The 24,454-nt window shown below is 37.3% G+C and overlaps 1 protein-coding gene across 2 annotated transcripts; it reads left to right on the top strand.

The window, feature by feature from the left end:
- The first annotated feature begins 1,929 nt into the window (after nucleotides 1-1,929).
- sh3bp4 (SH3-domain binding protein 4) lies at nucleotides 1,930-18,802 on the top strand. Of its 2 annotated transcripts, none has more exons than XM_084122952.1 (5): nucleotides 1,930-2,071; nucleotides 4,771-4,931; nucleotides 5,028-7,357; nucleotides 13,229-13,417; nucleotides 16,050-18,802. In XM_084122952.1, the coding sequence occupies exons 2-5, from the start codon at nucleotides 4,820-4,822 to the stop codon at nucleotides 16,272-16,274; spliced, it is 2,856 nt and encodes a 951-aa protein (XP_083979078.1). In that variant the 5' UTR covers nucleotides 1,930-2,071; nucleotides 4,771-4,819; the 3' UTR covers nucleotides 16,275-18,802. The 2 variants fall into 2 exon arrangements, with proteins under 2 accessions (XP_083979078.1, XP_083979079.1); XM_084122953.1 differs by having other exon boundaries at nucleotides 2,003-2,071; nucleotides 4,752-4,931; nucleotides 16,050-17,632.
- The last annotated feature ends 5,652 nt before the right edge of the window (nucleotides 18,803-24,454 follow it).

Here is a 24,454-nt window from a genome sequence, read left to right as displayed (position 1 = left end):
CTCCGTGTTTCTGTATGACAGCGTGCTACGTGACATCTTTTTATCTTTCTTTTACGCATACGGGTCAGTCCCTATCCCTAACTATACAAAAAATAATTATAATAATCAGATCTGAGCAGTAGCCTAATCGCAGTTGAGCACTAAGGCTCGTAGTGTGAACGTAACCTGATACCCATATGTATGTTAATATCATTAATTAAATTACCCTGCTAATAACCATAATGTAAAAGGCTGTTCAATCACACAACTATGATTTTAAAATAATTTTACAGTTTGCTAACAACAACAAAAGCAAAAACTTCCTATCAGCTGTTTTTGGATGACATCTAGTGGTTGTGCCCTATCTGTGCAACTATAAATTCTTCATAGCTGATAGCTAAGGTACAGATCCACAATCCTGAAGCCTTTAGGTGGGTCTCTGGAAGCAGGACTACACTGCTCTAGTTTTGGTGACTATGGCCCACCATACAGCATATACAGAGATAAACATATCCATAGAAGAAAATCTTGTCTGAGAACAGAAACAACAGTCTCAGCTTTATTGCAAAATAGGGGGGCAAAACACTTTTTCTTTGAGCATCAGTAACTCAGTGGTTGATTGTTGTAGATCTCTCAAACTTTGATACATGGTAGCCACATTTGTCTACTACAAATATAAAACTCACTTGGATGTGTACAATCACAGATTATGTGAGTAATGTCAAATACAACCTACTCCACTTCTGGGGTGAATTATAACACTAGATGGGGATAGCAATGAGAGGTAATTTGCTGAAATAAGATTTGTGCACAAACTGGTTTCACGTAAAAAATAAAATAAAAAAAAAGACGCGCATAAACTGCCACATAAATTCCTTGATGCACAATAAAAAACTTTGCCTTAACAGAACATGGGATAACTGGATCCTCATAAGGGGTTGGTTGTAACATTTTAAATGAACCATTACAACTATCCAAACAGCCATAACATGACTAACTATTTTAGCATGTGGGTTTGAGAGGAAGAGAAACGGCTACTTTAGGTTATAAGTCAAATACAACAATTTGCTAGGCAAAAAAAAAAAAAAAAATGTATCTTGATAAAAATGTTTGTTTCCTGAAAATATTTTGTTGGTCTTAAAATCTACAATGTTGCTGAAAATCACATGCCACTTCTCATGTGAGCTCGAAAGGGAGATGGGAGTGTATAATGACATCACCACAGCTCTTTTCTGACTTGTTAAACTGACATAACATATCTGTGGAAATTAAGATCTACGTTCTCTACGTTCACAAATTTAGGTTAGGTTACATTTGAAATAAGACTACAAGGCACAAACCGCTTTGCTATATGCTACATGTCCACCAGGTGATGCCAGACATGTATTATTTAGACACATTCCCCAAAAGGGTTGAACTTGATGAGCTGATTAGAGGTAATTTCTATGTCGCAACTTTTTTTGTGACTCACAGTTTATTAGAAATGAGGTGGAAATTTATCTAGGGCACTAGGCTACATGAGGCTTTCTTAAAATCAAATCAGATTAATTATCTAATGAGCAAGATTTTCAGTGTAATTTAATCCAAAAAATGGAACTTCATCCTCAAGAGTGAAATAGCCTAAAGCACATAAAACTACAATAAAACATTTACATTTAGGCTACAATATGGAGTAGGCCTAGGCTAATAAGGCATATAGGCTACCTTAGCTCAATAAAACTTGTATCAGTTAGAAAGCTGTATGGCAGTTAAAGTGTAGCCTAAAGGGTTTTAGGTGAAGCCATAGTGCCAAATTCGGACCCCCGCCACCGCCAGGTGTATTAGGCTACCCCTCCAAGTCCCCAGTATAGGTAGGTTTAGGATTAGGTATGGAGGTGGGGTTAGGGTTAGGCAATCAGTTAGCGTCTTAAACAAGGGGGGTAATAATTTGTCAGGGAGTCGAAATTAGGCACAACAGAGGGACTCCTCCTGGCTAATGACGTCACGCAGCTTCTCCACTAAACAGCGAAGCGCTTGGGATTGAGACGCGCGCTCACGACAGCCTCACATAACGGTCCACACACTCAAGAGACTGGACTGCGTCTGCAATAAAGTAAGTAGGCTATAATTCATATACATTGCCTTTATTTCTTCATCGGGGTTTCATAGATTAGTGTTGCATTGCTTTTTCCGTTACAACAAGTTACAACTTTCCTAGCTGAACTTCGGTTTCTGACAACTCAGTTTAAATCGAGTTTATGATTTTTGTTTTCGTCGTGTTAGACACTGAAGTGGATTAAAGTGGATCCCGTGTGAGTGTGTAGGTCTAATTACTGAATGTCCTCGTCCGTTGAGATTTCACAATCCGTCTCAACTTGTCTGAGATACACCCACCAACCGTCTTTTATCTTACATAAAGAATCTGAACTTAGAGTTTAAACTTGCATGTAGTTATAAAAACCTGGAAAATGTCAGAAAAAATTATTTTGCGCCATATCTTTCGCCTGTAACTGTAGCCTATCGGATGCAAATTTGATTAGTAGGCTATTAGAACTCAAACCTTCAGGAATCCTCTCATGTCAAACTAGAAGCTCCTCTTAAATAATATATACTTTCTCTGCAGCATTAATGTTTAATTTAACAGTCTGAACATGATTTTCCACCCATTTCTCCTCAAAAGTTATCTGTAGCCTAGATATTGAGATAAATGGGAACATATTAAACATGGTCCAGACACTGTTTTGAGCTCTGCCTGGAATGTATTGTCAAAAATGTTTTTAATTCATTTAATCTTCACAGGATAAAACATTACAAATTCATGTTTAAATATTGCCCTGTACAAGGCTGGTACGCAGAGGAGAAATAGCCTTTTCGGTGGTTGGACCTATCACAACTTAGGGCTGCTTCCATATCAGTTTTTAAATCTTGAAAACTTATTTGTTTTCTTTCGCTTTTAAATTTAAAATTCTTTTTGTTTTGATTACTTGACTTTGTACACCACTTCGGTCAGTCCTGGAACTGTTTTTAAATGTGCTTTATAAATAATAGAACTAGAACTAGAACTAGCCTAGACTGTTTATTGCAATGTCACCAAAAGCAGTGGCCATGTATGCTTCAAAACTCTGCAGGCTTGTAAAACAAGTTCAGTTTGGAAAAAAAGCCAATGATATAAATGTCCATGACAGTAACAATTAATTCAACAAGCACAGAGATAGTTAAATTGGGTATGACTGGTATGTCCTACCATGTTGACTCGCTAAAATATGTTATATGTGATAAGTTGTACAATGTAAGTTTTAGGAATTGCAGCAGATCTTTATTTCACAGGCATTTCCTCTGTTTTTCTGAAACAAAAGGTGGAACAATCAAACAGTCTTTCACAGAACAGATCCTAAACACACACACACACACACGTTTTCAGGAACATTTTGACCCAATTCTAAAGAAACTAATCTCTAAATAAGCAGTTTACCACAGATACATTTGTAGTCATGTCTCATACAATATGCAACTTAACACAGCTGCTCTCCATTTGCTGATACTTAATTTGCTGCTTATGTTATCTATTTACGAATGGTCTTACTGTATAACATTGCCATTTGAATTTTACAAAACTGTAACCCTCACTGAGTGAATTTGCTTTCACTAACGGTGAGGCTTTATGGAGACCTTCTAGTTTTAAACATATTGAAAAATATTGAGTCCAGCCACATAGTGATTGCTTTGTTGGAGTGATAATCTGAGTGCAAAACAGTTAGTTTCATAATATGTCAGACTGATGTGTGTGAGACATTCCTAGTAGCCTACAGCTGGGCATTTTCTCTAAAGGCGCTTCACTGTGTGTGCTTTCTTCCCCAAGGTGGTAGCCATGGAAACCACTGATGTGTACAGCTGGAGAGCCTTTATAGTTCATGATCAGACTTAAGAGGATGCCGAGTTCCACTCAAACACTATCCTACTTTTGATTACTAAAAGCAAGCGTTGTTTGATCCTAACACTTGCAGATTGCGCACTTAAAGCAGCTCAGATGGAACTTCTATTTTTTTTATGAATAATTCAATCACTTTGCGCAATATTTTAAGCAATCAACATAAGTCATTGCACAAAAATAAAACTAAGTATAATAAAATAAAAAAGGAAAGGATTTCAGGATATAGAAGCAATTGACTGTGTGAACTTTCATAGAGAACAGGGCTTTTTATTCTCAGTTTGTTTTCAGGAGGATGTCATGAATAAGGTAGACATGTCTGGACAAGAACAAATATTTCTGCCTATATTAGCCGTATCTGCAAGACATGTAGTAGCAAAGTGTGGCATCTCTTAGGTTTAGGATAATAAATGGAACAAGGAAATGAAACTAAAATTTCCCATATATATACACACAAGCCTGATAGACCAATATGAAAATAGTTGTAGGATTTTCTCTACAATGACTAATTAAATACATTGAAGAAATCACAGTTAACAGCGTTTTTTTTTTATTTATATATATATATATATATATATATATATATTCTCTTTGTAGATTCATTTTTCTGATTGCACTTCTTAATCAGAAAATAACTGTCAGAAAATAACTGTCACACAATCAATATAAGAAAATCATTGTTCTTTAGAAAATATTTGAGAAATAAAGATTTTTTAAAGAATTCCACATGACATTCTTATGAAATTCTTCATTTTCATGAATTCCTAGTTTATCTCTGGTGGTGTTATTGTGCAAATAACATCAAATTTCCTTAAAGAAAAAATCTCATAATGCATATATATATATATATATTGCTTTGTAACAGATCTCTCAATCTGAAACAGAAACATGGGAAGAAAAACTTGAGACAAGAGGTGGAGTTAGATACTCACCATGGCTGCCCATCGCATTCGATCAGCGAACAACAACACTGTGCTCCCTCGCTGCAGATCTGAGGGCGCACTTATCGATCACAGTGAAGGAGTGTCAGAGGCCACCCTTACAGGTGTCAAAGGTTTCTTTTCTTATTCTTACCTTGAAATCAACGTATTGTTAACTTTTATGTTTAATCTCATGCACCATTTCTTTTTCTTTTTTCCAGCGCCTTCTCCTAGCGCCTTACGACTGGATGTTACCTCATTTGGAGCAGTCAAGGAAGTCATTGCCATTAAGGATTACTGTCCGTCCAGCTTTACCACTCTTAAGTTCTCAAAGGGAGACTGTCTCTATGTTATAGACACATCGGGGGGAGAGTGGTGGTATGCACACAACAGTAAAGAAATGGGATACATCCCAGCAGCCTATGTCCACCCAATCAATTATCGAGACTCCTCGTTCAGTGATAGTGGTATGATTGACAGCCTAGGTGATATTTCTGAGGGAGTGAAAGAAATGGACATCTCAGGGGAGTGGCCGGGGGCCTCTAAAACCACAGAATCTAGAAATGAAAATCCTTTTGTTAATAAACGGATGTCAACTAACCCTTTCCTAAATGGCACGGTGCAAGGCTCCTCTGATCAAAACAGTAAGCATAATTCAGCAAATGCTTTGTGTTTTGATGATCTCTCACTTCCCATCTCTAACACCAGCAGCACTGTTAACATTAATGGCTTTGAAAGTGGGCTCTTTCCCGGCTCAGGGATCGGTCCAAATCTTCGCCGAAACAATTCGTTTTTTAGGGGCAAGCGCTGCTACAGCATGTCAGAGCTGTCTGTCCTACAGTCCTTGTCTGATGGGAATCAAGGTTCCTTGAGTTTTTTTGGTGGCATGAAGTCACCTAAACCTGAGCATTATCAAAGTAGAGAGGATTTCAAAACGGCATGGCTAAATCATCGTAAACTTACGCGATCCTGCCACGACCTGGACTCCATTGGACAAAACCCAGGTTGGGGGCAAACCCAGCCAATAGAGACCAACATTGTTTGCAATCTGGACAGTGCAGGCGGTGCCGTGCAGCTACCAGATTCCAGTATCAGCATACATATCCCTGAGGGCCATATTGCACCTGGTGAGACTCAACAGATATCGCTGAGGGCCATTCTGGACCCACCATTGGAGCTCAACAATGATAGATGTACTACTGTAAGTCCAGTGGTAGAAGTAAAACTCAGTAACATGGAAACCAAGACCCCAGTCACTTTAGAGATGAAGGTGTCTGTTGTAGTGAAGATAGAGAGCCGCAAAACCACAGAGGTGGTGTGCGTAAGAAGCGACTTCAAAGAAGGCCCATATGTCTCGATTCCACATGTATACATGTATGGAGACACAGTTCAATTGACTCTGGACAATTTAGAACCTTGCATGTATGTCTCTGTGGTTGCCCAAGCACAAACTGTGGCCCCATACAACACGGTGTGGGAACATGTCGTAAAAAAGGTCACTCTTGGGGTATACGGGCCGAAACACATCCACCCATCCTTCAAGACAGTGGTGGCCATTTTTGGGCACGACTGCGCCCCGAAGACGTTGCTAGTGAGCGACGTAAAAAAGTACTCACACTCTACTCCACCTGTCGTCCTCCAGCTCTGGGGAAAGCATCAGTTTGTACTAACAAAACCTCAAGACCTTCAAGTTGGCGTGTATTCGAATATGTCTAATTTTGAAGTAAAAGCCAATGAACAGGCAAGAACAGTGAGGGGATTCCAGATCAAACTCGGCAAAGTTGCCCGTCTCGTCTACATGATTGCAGCCCGGGATTCTACTGACATTTTAGATTTTACTTTGCGAATTCAAGTCAAGGATGATAAGGACTGTATCCTGGCCCAGTTTTGCGTTCAGACCCCAACCCCACCACCAAAAACAAGCACAAGCTCCGCTCAAAGGCGCTTCCTAAAGAAAAAGGAAGTGAACAAAATTGTACTGTCTCCTCTTGCAGTGACCACAAAGTACCCAGTGTTTCAGGACAGACTAGTCAAAAACATGAAATTTGCTAAGTTGCTAAAAACTGTTATACGACAGTCCAAAAGCCTGTATTTGCTAGAGTATCTTAAAGGAGATGTGATGGCTCTTTTGAGTGAGGAAAAAATTAAATTTAAAGGACATCTATGGACCAAAGAGTGGTACATCGGATATTACCATGGAAGAATTGGGTTGGTGCATGCAAAAAACATTCTAATCATGGGAAAAGTGAAACCTGTTCATTTCAAAGGGCCTGATCTTATGACTACAGTCCTTTTAGAACAGATCCTGAAGCCCTGCATGTGCCTGACATACATCTACGCATCAGTGCGAACGATATTGATGGAGAACGTGGCGAGTTGGAGAGCATTTGCTGATGCTTTGGGCTACGTCAATCTGCCTCTGGCACATTTCTGTCGGACAGAGCCGGACAGCGAGCCTGAAAAAGTGGCTTGTGTTCTCGAGAAGCTTAAGGAAGACTGCAACGCAGCTGAGGGCAAGGAGAGGAAGTCTTTCCAGAAGGAACTCATGAAGGTAAGCGTTGATATGGATGTAGATCTTTCAGCTAAACTTGAGTGTGTACTGAGAGCACCTTCGTAGAAACTAAACATAATAATTGTATAAAATTATATCAATTATGGTCAAAATAAATAAAAAAAATTATCAATTTATTTTTTCTTTAGTCATACATTAATTTATTATTTATAAGATTAGCAACTGCAAAGAGAATCGGGAGAAGAGTGACGTTTTTGAAAGTTAACAAGTCAAAAGTCTGAAAGTCAACTATGATAGCAATAGATCCAGCCTGAAATCGAAAAATGTCATTAAAAACGACCTCACAGATGTGATTGAAGGATTTATTCTACACTTTTCGGTTTTGCAAATGAATAGATTTGTATTAATTAAACTATGAATAATAGATTATTTCTGTAGTTCATACCAGAGCCAGTCAAATAAATATTTCATAACATACTCGGAGCACTCTTCATATAACTGTGTCAATAAAGCTTGATGTGAAAACTTATGTCAACAGGAACCTGAAGCAGGATGTTTCCTAAGGAAATATCAAGTTGCATTTTAGCTTGTATTACAAACACACTTTTAAATATAAATCTGCTCTATAATGCATCAGTCAATCTGCAGTAATGACCTAAAACAAACCTCTCTATGTCAGTTCACTGAAGACTCTCTAAATAAAAATATTTTAATACATATTTTAATGTCAAATTAAAAAAAGCAATTGTGATTAAATTAAATATATCAATATAAAAACTTGCCTTGCCTACAACAGTCCACCAGTGGCCTTCTCATTAATGCAGTGTTTTGCTCAAATATTTCATTTCATATGAGCTTCAATGAAAATTCCAATGCTTATTCTGACAAGTCTTTACAAAGCAGCACAGAATGAAACCATTTTAATGTTAAATATTCAAGGTCAATGTGTTAAATATCTGTAGGTTGACTTCCTGAAAAGTGTAAACACTGTCAGAAATTACACACTTTTTCCTTTAACGTTTATTTTTGGCTGTGATAATGTATGCAATTTTGTGTGTGTGTGTGTGTGTGTGTGTGTGTGTGTGTGTGTGTGTGTGTGTGTGATTCAATTACTCAAACCAATTTTGAAAAGTCAGAAACACACCAAATCACCTAAAAATAATTTAGCAAAATATGGGTTTAAAACTTTCAACTTATGTGCAACTGTAAAAGTAAACAACCACCCAGATGAAAAAAAGCATATAGTCGAAATGTACAAGACTTAAAAAGATTATCTTCAGTATCTGATATCAACACAGAGACATATCATATAAAGGGCATGCGCAGACACGCTTAAGTTTAGTTAATGCTGGGTCTCACCTGAAATAACAATGAGCTGAAACAGCATCTGCTCAAAACACCACATTTGTAGTGAGATTAAAATGATATTGACAATATACATTGTCACATAGCACACCCCTTTGACAAAGTCAGTTTAAGAGCTTGATATCACTGAAGTGAAGCTAGCAGATACTGTCAGATACATAGAAATGTTCTTCATGTCCTAAAATTAGGAAGGGTCATCTGTGACCATCTCAAACGTGACAACAGACCCGTGAGTGAAAATGCCGGAAGATGTGAACGTGTTGAAGAGTCTTAGTTGTACAGATGTTTCCTTTCTTATTGTTAACATTTACACAGAAGCATCAAATATGGACAGAGAGGCGCCTTAAACTACACAATCCCCCCACACCCACACCTACAAATCTATTGCCAAGATATTGCTAACAGATATGCAACTGTAATTCTCTGCACGTTTTAATAAACTACTTGCATATTCTGAATAGAGAAGACTTTGCATTTTAGAGCAATGAATTCCCTCTTGAATTCCCTCTGGCTTTTTGATTTATGAATAAAATGAGGTCTGCAGTTAATATTACACAAAGAGACTTTACTGTTTTGTTTTACAAAATAAATTACACACAGTCAAATGTGAATTTTGAAACCCATTAGAAATTCCCAAGGGAAGCCGTAGTGAATTAGTCTTTCGGGTTACCTAAAAAAAAAAGGACATTCTGACTGAACAGCTTTATAGAACTTTGCAATTCCATTTTTAATCAGTAAAAGTTCCAGTTGTAAAACTTTTTCCTGGCATATTCTCCAGTCTGGGCTTTATTTAGGGTCAGATGAATTTACAGACATGCTTCAGAAGAACGAGTGAATGTCTCCAAACTTTGAGTCTTTGATTCCCCACGGTCTCCTCCCATTTCCCTTAGCCTATTGTTCCAGCAGAAGAGTGGTTCTGTAAAATGGTCAGAGATTTCTGACAATAGTTTATAAACAGAAAAAAGAAGACAGAACGGTCAGCTTATATAACAGGAAATCAAAAGAGACAGGCAAGAGGAAATATAATGAAGTATGAGTAATATCATAAAATCAGATGTTAAAGAAGATGAATTTAAGAGAGAAACGTACTGAAAGCATTCAAGTAATCGTGTGTTCAGCTGTCTTATTAATGAAAGCTGCATTGTCTAGTGCACATGCAGTGTTAAATCAAGGCTAAGCAAATGTACGAGCATGCTAACTAATTCACGTGTTATGTAATCACGTTTTCACGTGTTGAAAACATCTCGATTTGCTCAGACAGGCTTTGTGTGTAATATAATTAAATTCCTGTAGTAGGTCAACTGGTAGATCATGACGCTAACAATACCGGTCAACTGGATTCCGACTGAACATACTGATTCACTTTTTTTTATAGCTTGATTTCACTCCAAGTCACTTTACTGAGTAAAAATACTCCGATGCGCTACTCAATTCTCAATGTGTGTATTTACAGACTTTTTATAGGTCAAATTAACAACACTTCTTTTGGAACTGTTTACATTTTCCAGAATATTAAACTTTTTCAAAAAGATTAGCCAGCTAGGTTCACTGGGTATACTTTGAATCAATGTATCATCAGTAAGAAAGAATCTGCACACCAAAAAATAAACAAATAAATCATGGAGATAAGAGGCTCAGAGTTCTTATGGGAAAGTCCAATGGACTGAAACATTTTTTACTTTTCTTTTTTTGTGCACCACAAAAGCCTCTTGTCTGCCATTAATTGCTTGTTTATTGTTTTATTATTATTATTATTTTATGTGTGGATTCCAGCATATTAAGAGAAATTTAGGAGAGAACAAGATAACAAAACAATGAAACCAGCTTTGGTATATTTGTGTGCAAAACAGTGAAATTATTAGGAATTAAAATCATTATAAAAACAATTTGCCCTGGATAATTTTCTCAATATATTGTTTAAATGATAACACATATGGATATTCTGTTTTCTAGTTACGTTTACTTGACATTCTTGTCATTTCTGAGGAATTAACATCTGGTTCTGGATTCTGTGACAGTCAAAATCCTGAGCAGCAGATTTTGTTTTACTTTCTGTTACTACTGTGTCTCTGGAGGGTTTACTTAATAAGTTCCTGACTGTGACAGGGGTCAGAGGTGAGACACCTCAGGAAACAGGTGCACATGAAAGGCCTTATCTCTCTTTAGCTAATACACACAATCAATGTGTACAGAGTGTGATACTTTCACACACAATATGCTTTCTATTTCACTTGCATCCAGACAGTGAGTGGCAAATTCACTGCTTGTGCTACAGGAGAGGAGTGAAGATTGTACCGAACACAAAAATGTATCTTCCTTTTAGCACTGACTGAATGTACAAGTCAAAAACATACCGTCCTGTGTGTTTGTAGAACTAACATCTTTGATAAGATGGAAAGCATCCAAGACTCCTGCTATCTCATTGCTCTGTTTGGAACCAAACAGGTCTTCTGGGGCATCAGCGCTGTGTTCCTCCCCCTCTGAGCAGACTTCCTGTCATTCCAAACATTCCAAGACACGGAATTGGAATCAGAGATTAGAGGGTTCAGGGCGTGTAACTTTTAAACACTTGCTGCTGTTGTGAGACCATATTTGAGTGCATGAAGAACACCTGCACTTTTGACAAATGCTGAATTGCATTCACTGATGGCACTAGTAGAAAGACTGATTCTTTTCTATATTGTATAAAAAAGCACTAACAAAGAATAAATGTCACATGGCATCATCACCAGATAACAGTTTTGTAGATCGGTGAATGTCATATATTCAAAAGGCACAGTGGAATATAAGTCCTTATTCAGTTTTTTAAATGTCAGAACAAACTCTAAGGGAGAAAAGAAGGTCACATTAATAAGACAGAACACTTGGCAAAAGAACGGCCGGATATTCCACCCTAACATTTCCCTTGTCCAAGGGGCCCGGAGTCACTCTCATTATATTGTGCTCACAGGAGCATGCACGTCGCTTCCTGCATATCGCCACATTTATCAAAGGACCCCTGGATGATGACTTGAGCTCTTGATTGGTCCAGATCTTCTGAGGCGGTGCTTAGAAAGCCACTAACACTATCTCAGTTTTGTAGTTTGTGTTGCTGTGTACTTTTGGTGAAGGTTACTTATTAGAACAGGCTTTATTTAGCAACAACTAGGGGAAAAAGAAAACACTTTTTTAAATAGCAGATGACATGGTGTGAGATTATGAAAGCAGATAAACAATAGTACACAACTACACAAACTATAAATTTCAGTTTGATTTGAACTATTTTACTGTCTCAAATATTTGCAAATAGATTCAACGTCATTTACAATTTTGGGCATGATATTTTAAGATTGGGGTAATGCATTGTAAGGGATGCACTGGTAATAAAATTATGGCCTTTACTGACCTACCATTATTTTTTATATGTTAAAGCTGATAACCAATAAATGGTCAATGTTAAAATTTGTTAAAATGAAAACTAAAATAAACCATTTTAAATGTTACAATAGTGTTTAGGCATACAATATTAAAATGTACTGTTCCTTTGCTAAAGATTGCATCTAGATGGACAGTTACATTTTGGTTATCATTTACCCTCATGTCGTTCCAAACCAGTATGACTAAAAGAACATATTTTGAAAAAAATATCAATCTTTTTTGGCATGCAGGGAAAGTCAAGGGGTGCAGTTTTGGACCCCACTGACTTTAAAGTCGGCATGAAATCAAATTTGACAAATCTTCTTTTTATATGTAATATTGTAGTGTTTATTATAAATGATTTATCAGTGCACTTCATTATTTTTTTTAAAATTCATGTACCCTTATAATCTTTAATCAAATACATTACCCTTCCCTCCCCCCTCGAAACGACCTCTCTTCTCTTTCGGTCACGTGCCATGGCGAAAGGGTGCGGCCAGAGCTGATGAGGGTGCGGCTATCGAGATGCTCTCGAGGGTGAACTTGACTGATAACAGAGAATGTCTAATAAGGATGATAACTTGACTTGACTCATCTTGGTTCGTGGGAATAATAAAATAAAATAAAAAATCCTTCATGGGAGGGTAACGGTGGGGAGTCCGGTGGAGAGAAATCCTCCACAACTTAATGTAAACTGGCATTCAAATCTGCCTCCATTTTGTATGCAACGCCCAACCTCCAACGATCCAATCAATTCCCAAAGGACGAAATCAAGCCCCGCCCTACATTTTTTTTCTAATTTCAGAAGCCGTTTCACTCGGATATACGTCACAACAAGGAAAAAATGACAATCTCAACTTCCGTTTCATGCCGACTTTAACTGTATAGATAAAAACAGTTCTTCAAAATAACTTATTTTGTGTTCCACAGAAGAAAAAACTCATACAGGTTTAGAACAACATGAGGGTGAATAAATTATGACAGTATATTCATTTTTGAGTGATCCCCCTAACACCTTTATGAAATTATAACTCTAAGCAAGTGATAGACAATTGAAAAAGAATTGCACAATTAAATTTCCATTATATGCCAATATATACCAATAGAGAAAAAAAAAAATTGGTATGCATTTCTGTATCTTTCTTTCAGGCTCTTCTGAAGATGGACTGTCAGGGCCTGGTGGCACGACTGGTCATGGACTTTGTGCTGTTGACCACAGCGGTGGAGGTTGCGGGACGCTGGAGGGAGCTTGCTGAGAGACTGGCTAAAGTGTCCCGGCAGCAGATGGAAGCATATGAAGCTCCACACAGGGACACCAGAGGACAACTGGACAGCGAGGTAAAACAAACTCACAACGCACCCAAACCTGAACATTCTGTCATCATTTACTCACCATCATTTACTTTAGTTAGTGTGTAATGTTGATGTTTGAGCATAAGCAACATCTGCAAAGTTACAACGCTCAAAGTTCAAAGCAAGGAGGATGTTTGCTTTTAAAGAAATAGTTTTTTAAGGACTGATACAAACGGCTGGTAGGGACTACACGACATTCCTAAAATTGACATAAACCCCGCCCCCGGGAACACACAAGCAGTGCTGAGGATAGGAGTTGTTGTAGTACAGCACATGTGTGAGTCTGCATCCGTCTTTTCACCTGCAGTACAGTACGTAACACAAATGCAATAGCATGTCACTCTGTAGGCATCTTACAACAGTTTCCACACGAGCGATTTTATAGATTATCATGACAGAATATGCTAATCAAAGACTTGAAGATAGTTAACTCCACATCAGCAACATAAATTCATCAACTAACCATTCAGAAATGTCCTGTTGCATTCTACATTTTGTCACTTATTCTTGAGTCTCTCCATCATTGTCCGACTCCAGTTTCAACATATAGGCAGAACGGTTTCTGACATTTTAGTGCTTGTCTGTGTGAGGTAATCGGAGCTGTTAATACACACAACTTGAAGCTCCGCCCTCTGTGCCGGTAGCAGCAGCTCATTTGCATTTAAAGGGACACACACGCAACTATGCGTTTTTACTGACCCTGAAAAAGGGACAACTTTTACATGCTGTAAACAATTATCTGTGGGGTATTTTGAGCTAAAACTTCACATACACACTCTGGGGACAACAGATACTTATTTTTCATATTGTAAAAAGGGGCATTATACCACCCTTTTAAGCTTTACATGAGGACGAGTACATTTTTGGGTGAAATATTCTTTTAAAACTGACTGGCTATATATCAACTAAAAGACAAGGCTATACTCCTCCAGGAATTTAACTTAAGAGCATGTTTGATTAATGACAAGTCATGAATGATGATTTTGGAATGTGGAAGCTCTGTTATTCTGTGCTGGTGCTGATAGACTCTCAGCCTCTCAGCCTGCCAAATCACCACCTTGTAAAATGCATATATATTCTTATGAGATTGGATTGTAAAAAAGAGTTTGTTTGCACAGTTTACACAGAAATGCTAAGGACGTGGCTCAGATTGTATAATATTGACATTACAGACAACTGTGCAAACAAAACATAGACATAGATTATGTAAACACAAAGTTAAGAAAAAATAATAATATCTGAAGTACACTGCAACAAGACAGCATTTTTTTTTTACATTGCTTTAACTCATCAAAATAAGTTAAGCAATTTTAACTTTTTTAATTATGCAAGTTATACTAGATTCAACTATTTTTTTTAAGTCGGTTTAATGTAATTTAAGTTGAAATGACTTCCAAGCTGATTGTACTTAAAAAATTAAGGCAGCAACTTTTTTTTTACAGTGTATAGAATGTTGAATATTCTAAATTGTCACAAATGGATAAAGAACAATGTCCTAATGAGATTGGTGCGAGAGACAGTAGCTGATATGAAAAGTATAAAAATCAAGCAGAGCGTCAGTTCTGGCAGGTCACGTTATTCAAGCTCGCATCAGCTGACTCTCAGCTGATCCACGTCTACCATTAGGAATACGACACCCAGCACAGCATTCTTATATAAGCTTCTTCAGTATTATCAGCAGCTGTCGCACTTCTCAGGAGCTAATTACCCTCCTCCATTCCCAGCTCCTCCTCTCGTCCAGTCAGGATTGGCATTCTGATTCCCCTTTGAATAGAACTAAATTCTCGAATTATGTTGTACATTAAGGGTACGTTTACACGACAATGATGTGCTTAAAACGGAGAAGTTTTTCATTTCAGTTTTCCGCGTACAGACAACAACATTGCAAAAACGATTCCCATTCACACGGATCCGCGAAAACGACCAAAAACGCTGTATTCTGCTGCCAGCCCATTAGATGGTGATGAAACACGTAATATGCTTTTGCATGACGTCATCATCTTCAGAGATTCACGTTTTTGCTGTTTACACAGAGACCGTTTTCAAAAACTTGCACTTTGAAACCCTTTGCGTTTTCAGGCACCCAAAACGCCATTGTCATGTAAACGAAGAGCCAAAGCGCATAAAAAGTTTTACGTTTTTAGTTGAAAATAGTGTCGTGTAAACAGCCCCTACATTTTTTTATTAATGATTATCTGCAATACAACCATGTTGGTTCTGTTCTGTTTACCCTAAGGGGGGCTTATCCATGCTAGGCTGCATGGATGCGCAGGGAGTTCTTGCCCAGAACGGAACCATACCACCAATCCAAACTGTATGCTAATTGTCAATCATATTTGACGACAGTGGTCCTGACAGAACTGGGTTTGAGCAGCGATTGCAGGAAACCTGATTAAAGTGTTTGCATCTAGCTCAGAAAAGGAACCAAAATGTTCTACCAACAATTGATGAGATTATGAGCTTCCTCTTACTCTTTGTTTCACTGGCTTGGGGAATTTGCACACATTCACTTTAATGGAGAGTATACAGATTGGGTATAGACCCCTGGATATCATGTGCATGCAGGTTTACATGTCAAATTAAAATGAATATTTACATTTTTTTTCCTCTCACTAAGGCTATGTGGAAACCTGCATATGACTTCCTGGTCACATGGGCAGCCCAGATTGGAGACAGTTACAGGGATGTGATTCAGGAACTTCACACTGGATTGGACAAAATGAAGAACCCCATCACCAAGCGCTGGAGACACATCACTGGCTCCCTCGTCCTTGTCAACTGTCTGGATCTCCTACGGAGCTCCGCCTTTAGCCCCTCCCCTCAAGATGACTGTGCCATATAAGGACTGCCTACACCAACTGGCTTTTACGAGACCCAGATACACCTGATTTCAATTTATATTCCTAAAGGGCCCCTATTATGCTCATTTACAGGTTCAAATTTTGTTTAGGGGTCTAGAAGAAAATTACATGATTAAATGTTCAAAAAACTAATTTTTCTTTTACATTGTTACGGCACCTGTTTTCACCCTCTGTCTGAACGCTCTCTTTTAGTTTAGTTTTTTTAGTTTTTTAGTTTTTTTTAACCAGCCTTCCGGAAAGCCCAGTCTGCTGTGATTGGTCTACCGCTTGGAGCGTGTGTCACAAATATAATGCCCCTTACCATAACCGGTGCGTTTTAGCTTCCGGTGCTGTGTGCAGGCACTGTAAAGACTACTGTAACTACACTATGGCGTCAGTTTTGCTGTATCAGTTCGAGCCTGCGTCTGATAATGACAGTCAAGAACAACAATCTGATCGACCCGAACCACCATTGCAAGCATAACTTGTGCAGGTCGTTTTTTAAAAACCTCTCTTCCATTTCAGATATGATACAACTTTCTCCATTAAGATATTAACTGCATAGTTCAGGAAGGAGTCGTTAAAAAAATGATGAGAACACAACAAAAGTTTGTGGTTATACTGCTGAGAAATAGTGTTTAAATACTGATTCTTTCCATTTTTATGCTTTTGTAAGTCCATGTAATGATGTTTTTCCCTCGCACGCAGTAAAAAAAAAAAAAGATAAACTCCAGTTTACATGCACACACATTTATAATGGGTAATAGGTCCCCCTTAAAGACCCTTTTGTTTGTACAATAAAAAATTGTACATTGGACCAAATGTGTATTTCTGATGTTTTAATACAAAACAAAGGCCTCTATCTCATGGATATGTAAAACTTCAAATGTAAAATAAGATATGATTGTTCAGATTCATGATTTTATACTTGTAAATTTTTTACAAAAGATATGCTTTTACATACTTGTAAATTTAATACTGTAATATAGGGCTGTGCGATTAATTGTAATTGATTTTCAATTTTGGCTTCCAACTATTATGAAAACAACATAATCGAGGTAAAACAATTATTGTGCCGCTGCCACATTCAGTCCAGGGCACCTTCCTTTCCTTCACAGAACACTTTTGTTCCTCCCTAATCAACCCAAACTTAACATCCAAAACAGCCATATCCGCAAGTATTGTAAACTGCAGTCTACTGTTGCTAAACTACGGGAAGTGTTTGATAATAAACTGTGTTATTAAAAGCACAGTATGCCGCTGTTCCCCAAGTGGCTTTCTGTGTGCACAAACAAATATAAAAAAAAATGGGCTTCAGATACGCACCTTAAACGCGTACACACACACACACACACACACACACACAAAAAAAAAAGTCAAAATGCCTTTTTGGAGAGTATTTACGTAAACACAGTGGGTTATGTCTTAAGTAAACGTACAGAGTTGAGGAAGGAAATGTGTGTGTAACAGTATATTGGATTTGTGCATTATCTTTTAAAGTGACAGCAGCCTAATAAACATGCTGCAGTCTGTCATTAATGATAATCAAACAACAAATGATAAAGGCAAATCACACGCTGATCTTGACTGAATAACTTAAGTAGCTTTAATAGGGATTAATCTATATTTAATGTGTACAGCAGTGTCATATCATATGCAGTGTCATTTTACATTTCATAATTATTATTTTTTGTAGAATATTACGTATCTGAATACAACTGTTAGTAGGCTACATCTTTCTGAAAATGTAAAACACTGTTTATTTAATTTGTATTTTCGTTCTGTTGTATTTATTTGTCCGTTTCGTTTGTAATGGTTTCGTTGTTCTTATTGTATTGTTGACTCTTTACTTGTCTTATGTGATTGTTTTGAGGCCTTTTTCTTATATTAGTTAGTAGGCTATTAGTTTTTCCTGAAGTATCGATAATTGTGACATTTCACTAGCCGCGTTTCCACTACCCTTCAAATTGCGCAAATTGATATTGCGAATTGAAAATACGGAATATGTCAATATCACAGAAAAAGTTTACACGCTCGAATGCGGTGGTTTTTGCAGCCAATTCAAAAAAGGAATATTTCGCAAAACTGCAATGATAGGAGTTTTTGCGCATTTACAGGTCACCTGACGTAGATGGTGCGGTATGTTTGGACAGAAGACGAGACAGAGTTCGCAAAAGTTTTGCGTAAATCTGTAATGGAAACGCAGCTACTGATGTTTAAAATTACTCGATCGTGAAATAAGACTTTGATCATATCGCCCAGCAATAATCTTCAGTATTGACCAAAAATAATCGAACAGCCCTGTAACAATTTTTCTCTTTTGTTTTGTGTTCTTTTATAATACTAACTGCATTGTATGCTAAACTGCCTGTTTCACTTTGCTATATTGTTTATGAAGGCCTACTTCAATTTTAAGTAATGTTATAAGGGAAAGTAAATATAAACTTAAACACACATCAGCACATGTAAAAAAAAAAAAGAAAGAAAAAAGCTTCTGATCATCAACTGACAAATAAAAATGTTTACTTACCATTGGTGCGCTGAAGGTGATGAGAACTTTTCCTTTGCAATTTTTTGTGCTGTTATGCCTACTTTATTTCAGCGTGTTTTCCTTTTGTTAATAGTTTCCTCTGATAAACGAAATTAATCTTAAAGGGTTCTGGCTGGAGGCAATCATTTGTACTGCAATTGTAATGTAATTTTCATTTATTCCGCTGAATCTGCTCAAACTGAAATTCACAGCTCACGAAATTTCAACTTTGGTGCGTAGCGGAAGTCGAAACTTTTTCGCCTGAGAGAAGCTTGCGTTCAAGAGGTGAGTATAGCTACGAATTAAATTGTGTGGAGCTAGAAGTATATGTCTAGCTCTAAGTAAAATGTCCCTAATGAGAAAGTTCAAAATTTTCTAACAAAATGACCAGTTATCATTGTTTGATGTCAATGTAGCCAGTAGCCTAGCATATTAGCCTATTTATTATGCGGCCTCTGTATTTCGTTCCAGTCCAATGGACGGTTTATGCTGTCATTCCAAACAGCACATATAGATTTTTAATAATATAGTAGTTTTATTAATTATTTTATCAATGTAAAAAATGATCACTTTGTTCATTCAAAGTTTAAATGCATTAATAAAATAAAATTGTATTAAATGATTTATTTCTTTATTCTGTGGAAAATAAATGCTAGCATCTACACATGATGACTGCTAATCTACATCTCTGTATCCAGTTTGCATATTTTTACCATGCCTTGTACAACATGTCACAGTAGATTTGGTTACACATTTACTGTGCACATTCTGAGAGGATACTGTTCTGATGTAAATTATATTATACATTAACCAGCATCTGACATGCTGAAAATAATGTTTCTTTCGTTTTCGGTCGACCTGTTCTCCAAAGAGCTTATGTGGCATCAAGTTGGCTTGAATAGCCTCATTTGTAAAGGTTAAATGTTTAATGTTAAACTGATATGTCTGTATTTGCAGGTCCTTCATATAATGGCTTTGTGAGCCACAAAGCCATATATATATATATATATATATATTCACTCAAATATATTCATTAAGTGTTAACTTGAACAGCATTCAAAGTTCTTACTTACTGTTCTTACTTCTTACTGTGGCTACTGAGAGTTTTACAAACATCAAGTATTATGTGCAAATTAAAGTCTTATCACTCCAGCATAATTTTTCTCTCTGCTTGACAGGCTCTCCCTAGAGAAATTTTGACAAATGTAAACAGTCATCACTGTGGGTCTAACAAAAATGTGCGTACATCTGCCCATTCAGTAGACACAGGCATGCAGACAGCATAGTTCACGTCACAAGCCTTTCATCTGGGCCCTCTCTCACTCTCTGGGGGGGAACCATGCTTCTGACAAAAATCTGACAGACACACTGTGTGTGTGTGTGTGTGTGTGTGTGTGTGTGTGTGTGTGTGTGTGTGTGTGTGTGTGCGTGCGTGCGTGCGTGCGTGTGTGTGTGTGTGTGTAGCTGGGGTATCAGGGGCCCCGGTGCAGGTTGTTGCTGTGGGCCCCCTTGAAATCGGCTTTCCGGAGCGTTCGGGGTCCCCTCCATTGAAATCGCGGGGCCTAAAGCCGGGGTCCCCTATAATCACCACCTTTTGCCCTGCTTGCGACAGCTCTGTGTGTGTAATGTACATGTAGAATCAACTGTGAAGATTTTATACAGTTGTACCTGCTATTCCAAAAATACAGTCAAGCAAGTTGTCTGTTTTTGAATGTGTCTGCATTTGCTGGGATATGCCATAAATAAACTGTGTTCCTCCTTGGGTCAGTGCGCACTTGAGTTTTTTTTTTTTTTTTCTCCTCGTTTCAGGAAGACAAAGACAAATTACTTTCCTCTGTACATTGCTTCATTTTTCTTTCTCTTTATGCTAATGCTAAAAAAGAATGGTGTTTTGAAATAGTCCATGATTGAATGTTACATCCTGAGTAATTTTCTTACTGCAAATGGGTAATTACAAAATAAGGCCAGTTCTCATTCCCAATAATTTCTCCTACATTTCCATCACATATCTACCATCTAGTGGACAAACAGTTGTAAGCCTAAGGTTTACTCAGTAAAGACAATCTCTTGACACCCAGATTGTTGCCCAGTAAACCGTATCTGAGTTGTGTTCAATGAGCAATAATTGTATGATACCCTAATTAAACTGATGACATTAATGATTATCATATGTAAAATAAACTTTTGTCATTGTTGTGTTGTTGATGCTGGTTCCTTTGGGTTATTAGACACTGGCGGAGCTAGGGGGTGGCCATGTGGCCGCGGCCACCCTTGGTCTAAGCTTGGCCACCCCTTTGACAACTGCTGTTTCTGTCTCTTTTTTTATTGACAAAAAATTCGTTTTTTTAAAACGCTGAACCGTCTCTTTAAGACCACAAAAAACGTGAGACTTTTCAAGACGCACGCTCCAACTTCACCTCAGCGCAAGTCAAACGAGTGCGGGTACCCGATCACACTAAATGCGTCTCTATAGCACGCATTGTGTTTATCGTGCAATTTATACGCCAAAATGAGTTTTTACGTGCATATTATACGCATGGGTAGGATTAGTCGTGTGTGGGGTGCGTGTGCATTACACGCAATAAAGTGCGTATCAAATGCACGCGAAAACTGCGTATCATATGCACGTAAAAACTCATTTTCGCGTATAAATTGCACGATAAACACAATGCGTGCAATAGAGACGCATTTTCATGAGATCAGGCTGAGTGCGGAAATGTGCAAGTGCCGAATGAGCTTCAGCAGAACATCAGACAGTGTGATATGCACATAGTATAGAGTCAATCTTTCTCAACTGGTGGTTTGTAAGACCGTTTTGAGTAAGTCGAATAGAGTGCAGTGTGTGAAAGCTTGTGACACTTCTGTCAGATGCTGAGAAAAGGGCGTTGTCCTTATTCAGTTGGCTGTCTTCGGTAAGATGAGATGTCAGGCCAAATGTCAGTAAAACTAACCAACTTTCCTGTCATACGGCTGACAGCCGTTGTGCTTGCGGTACACACATCACGTGCAAACGCGGCGTGCTGTAGCCGTAGTTCTGTCGTCAATTAACTCATGCAAGAATCAAAAAGGCGATTAAAGCTGTCAAAACTGCATGCATGTATTTGTTATATATGCGTCACATGTGTCTGGATTAAAATATTCTGCTATGTGAGATCACAATATAAGGCACAAAATTTTAATGTTCAAATAAATGTGAGCACTGTGCATTTGTACTAGACGATAGGCATTCATTTTGCGTTAATTTGTAAAGGACAAACAAAAATGGATAATTTTTAAATCCATAAAATAACTAATTTTACATTCTGGCAACATTACATTATGAAAAACATAACATTTTACATTATGTGCTGTTGACTTCCGCCTTGTTCACATTCTTGCACATGGGGATTCAAAAGAGAACTTTTGTTTTCCTTTTTAATTTAGGTATGATAGAACTGTTGCAATTATTTATTTTGACAACTAGAAAGTTAAACTTTTTTTTGACATACTCAGAATTGGTTGAAGAGTTCATATAACATATATCATGATTATATAAAACGCATTGAAGGTTGAATAATCTTTGGACTACAGTATTATCTGCATGTTATCTCATCATGAAGATGCAACAATGTAGAACAAGCTATTGGAGATTTTGAGAACCAGAACCAAGCTAACAGAGCAAGTTGAACTTTAGCTATAGTGTGTGCCCTTTTATTACTATTTAATTAATTTTAATATGAGGTGGTGGGTAATAATAAAAAAATATAAAGTTCACTCAGTATTCCATGATTCCTAATTCACTACTATCTCAATTACAATTAAGTACAAATGAACTTTATTCAGTTTTGTAGGCACTAAAACAGTCCAATACATTAGTCAAATTATTTTTATGATAAAATAATTAAGATTTCTGTGCCACCCCAGACTGGTTGCTGGCCCTTGCCTGGCCACCCCTATGAAAAAATCCTGGCTCCGCCACTGTTATTAGATCTTTCTTAGTAAGTCTGATTAAAATTCTGAAAGTGCTTTTAACTTTTCAGTCTATGATAGTTTGCCAATTCAGTGCTCCTTTTCTTAATAGCCTATTGCACCAATCTGTTGATAAATACTTTGGCCTATGGATTTGTCAACAATTTTAATTACCCGCCTCTTTTCTTAATTTTATGAGGACTGGTTTTAGACAAAATTTTTATTTGATAGCATGCCACAACACTCATCCATGAAAAGTGTTACATCATTGCTTACGTTTTTGGTCTCAGAGGCCACAGCTACAGTGTTACCAAATGCAATGAAGTTTAACAACCAGTCTCTGACCGGTGCACACATAGAGATACACTTTTCTGGGGTCAATTTGAAAGGCTGGGTTTTTACAAAAACCCTGTACCTACTATGAACGGCAGGTGGCGCTACATACCAACAATAACAATATCCGCAATGTAACTTTTATGTAACTGAAATAAGACCGTGAGATAATGCTCGTTTTAGGAAAAGATTTTGGTCAGACGAATTACAAATTGAATCACTTTGAAGAGGTAGTAGGTTATATACTAATGATTTGTTGTGAAATATAGGCCTGAGTAGACGGCATCTTATTTAAATTATTTCAGGGAATGTTGAAATACGTGTCTAAAATGTAGCATTTGTTCCTAATGTGTTTCTGAACAAATCGGTACAACCCTGTTGACGCACCCTGGTTTCGAATGCAATACATCTTCCATGAAAACTAGGTATAACCTGTGTCCTGTGCACATAGCCTACTGCTGAGGAAGGTTGTGTGGAAAACCGTTTTAACATTTAATCCTTAGAACCAACTAGTAGTGAACTATTTTTGTTCCTATAACTTATTTACTTAAATTTTATTACTGGCCATACACTCTTAAAAATGAAGGTTCTTTATTGGCATCGATGGTTCCATGAAGAAACGGAACCTTTCCATTGCACAAAAGGTTCTTTATAGAGTAAGGGTTATTTAGATTAGGCTATTAAAATGTTTTTCCACAATAAGAAGAACATTGTTCTTTTAAGAACTTTTTACTAAAAGGTTCTTTGGGTAACCCAAAATTGTTATTCTATGGCATCGCTGTGAAAAACAACGTGGAACCTTTATTTTTCAGAGTGTATTTTCGAAATCACTAACTAGCCTATTATTCATTAGATATGGACGTAATTAATAATTAATGAGGGACCATTGAATATTGAAAAATAATGTACATTCTGGGTGTGCATTGTTTTTAAATAATTCATTGACCCCCCTCGTCAATTAGCCTATTCCATAATTATTTAAGCACAAAATGTTTTACATGGCAAAATACATTTAGGTTGCAGTTTATAAGTAACATCACACATTTTAAAATGATAGCTAATAAAAATAATAATAATAAAGCAAAAATTAGGCTTTCTTTATGTAGACTCAAATTGTCCATGTAATGTGTTTTAGCCTACTATAAAAACAAAGAAGGCTACCGATTAAATAGACTAAGTCCTATCTAAAAGTCTAATATTTATTAGTGAAAAAGATAGTCATTCGTGGACTACCAAGTGTTTAAAAAAATAATTGCTAGTAACAAAAACGTATACTAATTAGTTTAAAGGAATAAATGGCTTGCCATAAAAGGGGTTTGTTTTTCAGTTTCCACATGAAATGCGGGCGGAGTTTCTCCAGTGTGAGGAGCA

This window comes from Abramis brama (genome assembly GCF_963993115.1).
Source record: "Abramis brama genome assembly, chromosome: 8".
Classification (NCBI taxonomy): domain Eukaryota; kingdom Metazoa; phylum Chordata; class Actinopteri; order Cypriniformes; family Leuciscidae; genus Abramis; species Abramis brama.
The sequence above is the reverse complement of the archived record's forward strand: the minus strand, read 5'-3'. Positions and strand labels throughout refer to the sequence as shown.

What these genes read in the sequence shown, in the direction of transcription:
- sh3bp4 (XM_084122952.1), top strand. Translation starts at nt 4,820, where the DNA reads ATGGCTGCCCATCGCATTCGATCAGCGAACAACAACACTGTGCTCCCT. An exon ending in GTCAGAGGCCACCCTTACAG is followed by an intron (nt 4,932 to 5,027) that starts GTGTCAAAGGTT and finishes TCTTTTTTCCAG; the next exon opens with CGCCTTCTCCTAGCGCCTTA. An exon ending in GAGGACAACTGGACAGCGAG is followed by an intron (nt 13,418 to 16,049) that starts GTAAAACAAACT and finishes CCTCTCACTAAG; the next exon opens with GCTATGTGGAAACCTGCATA.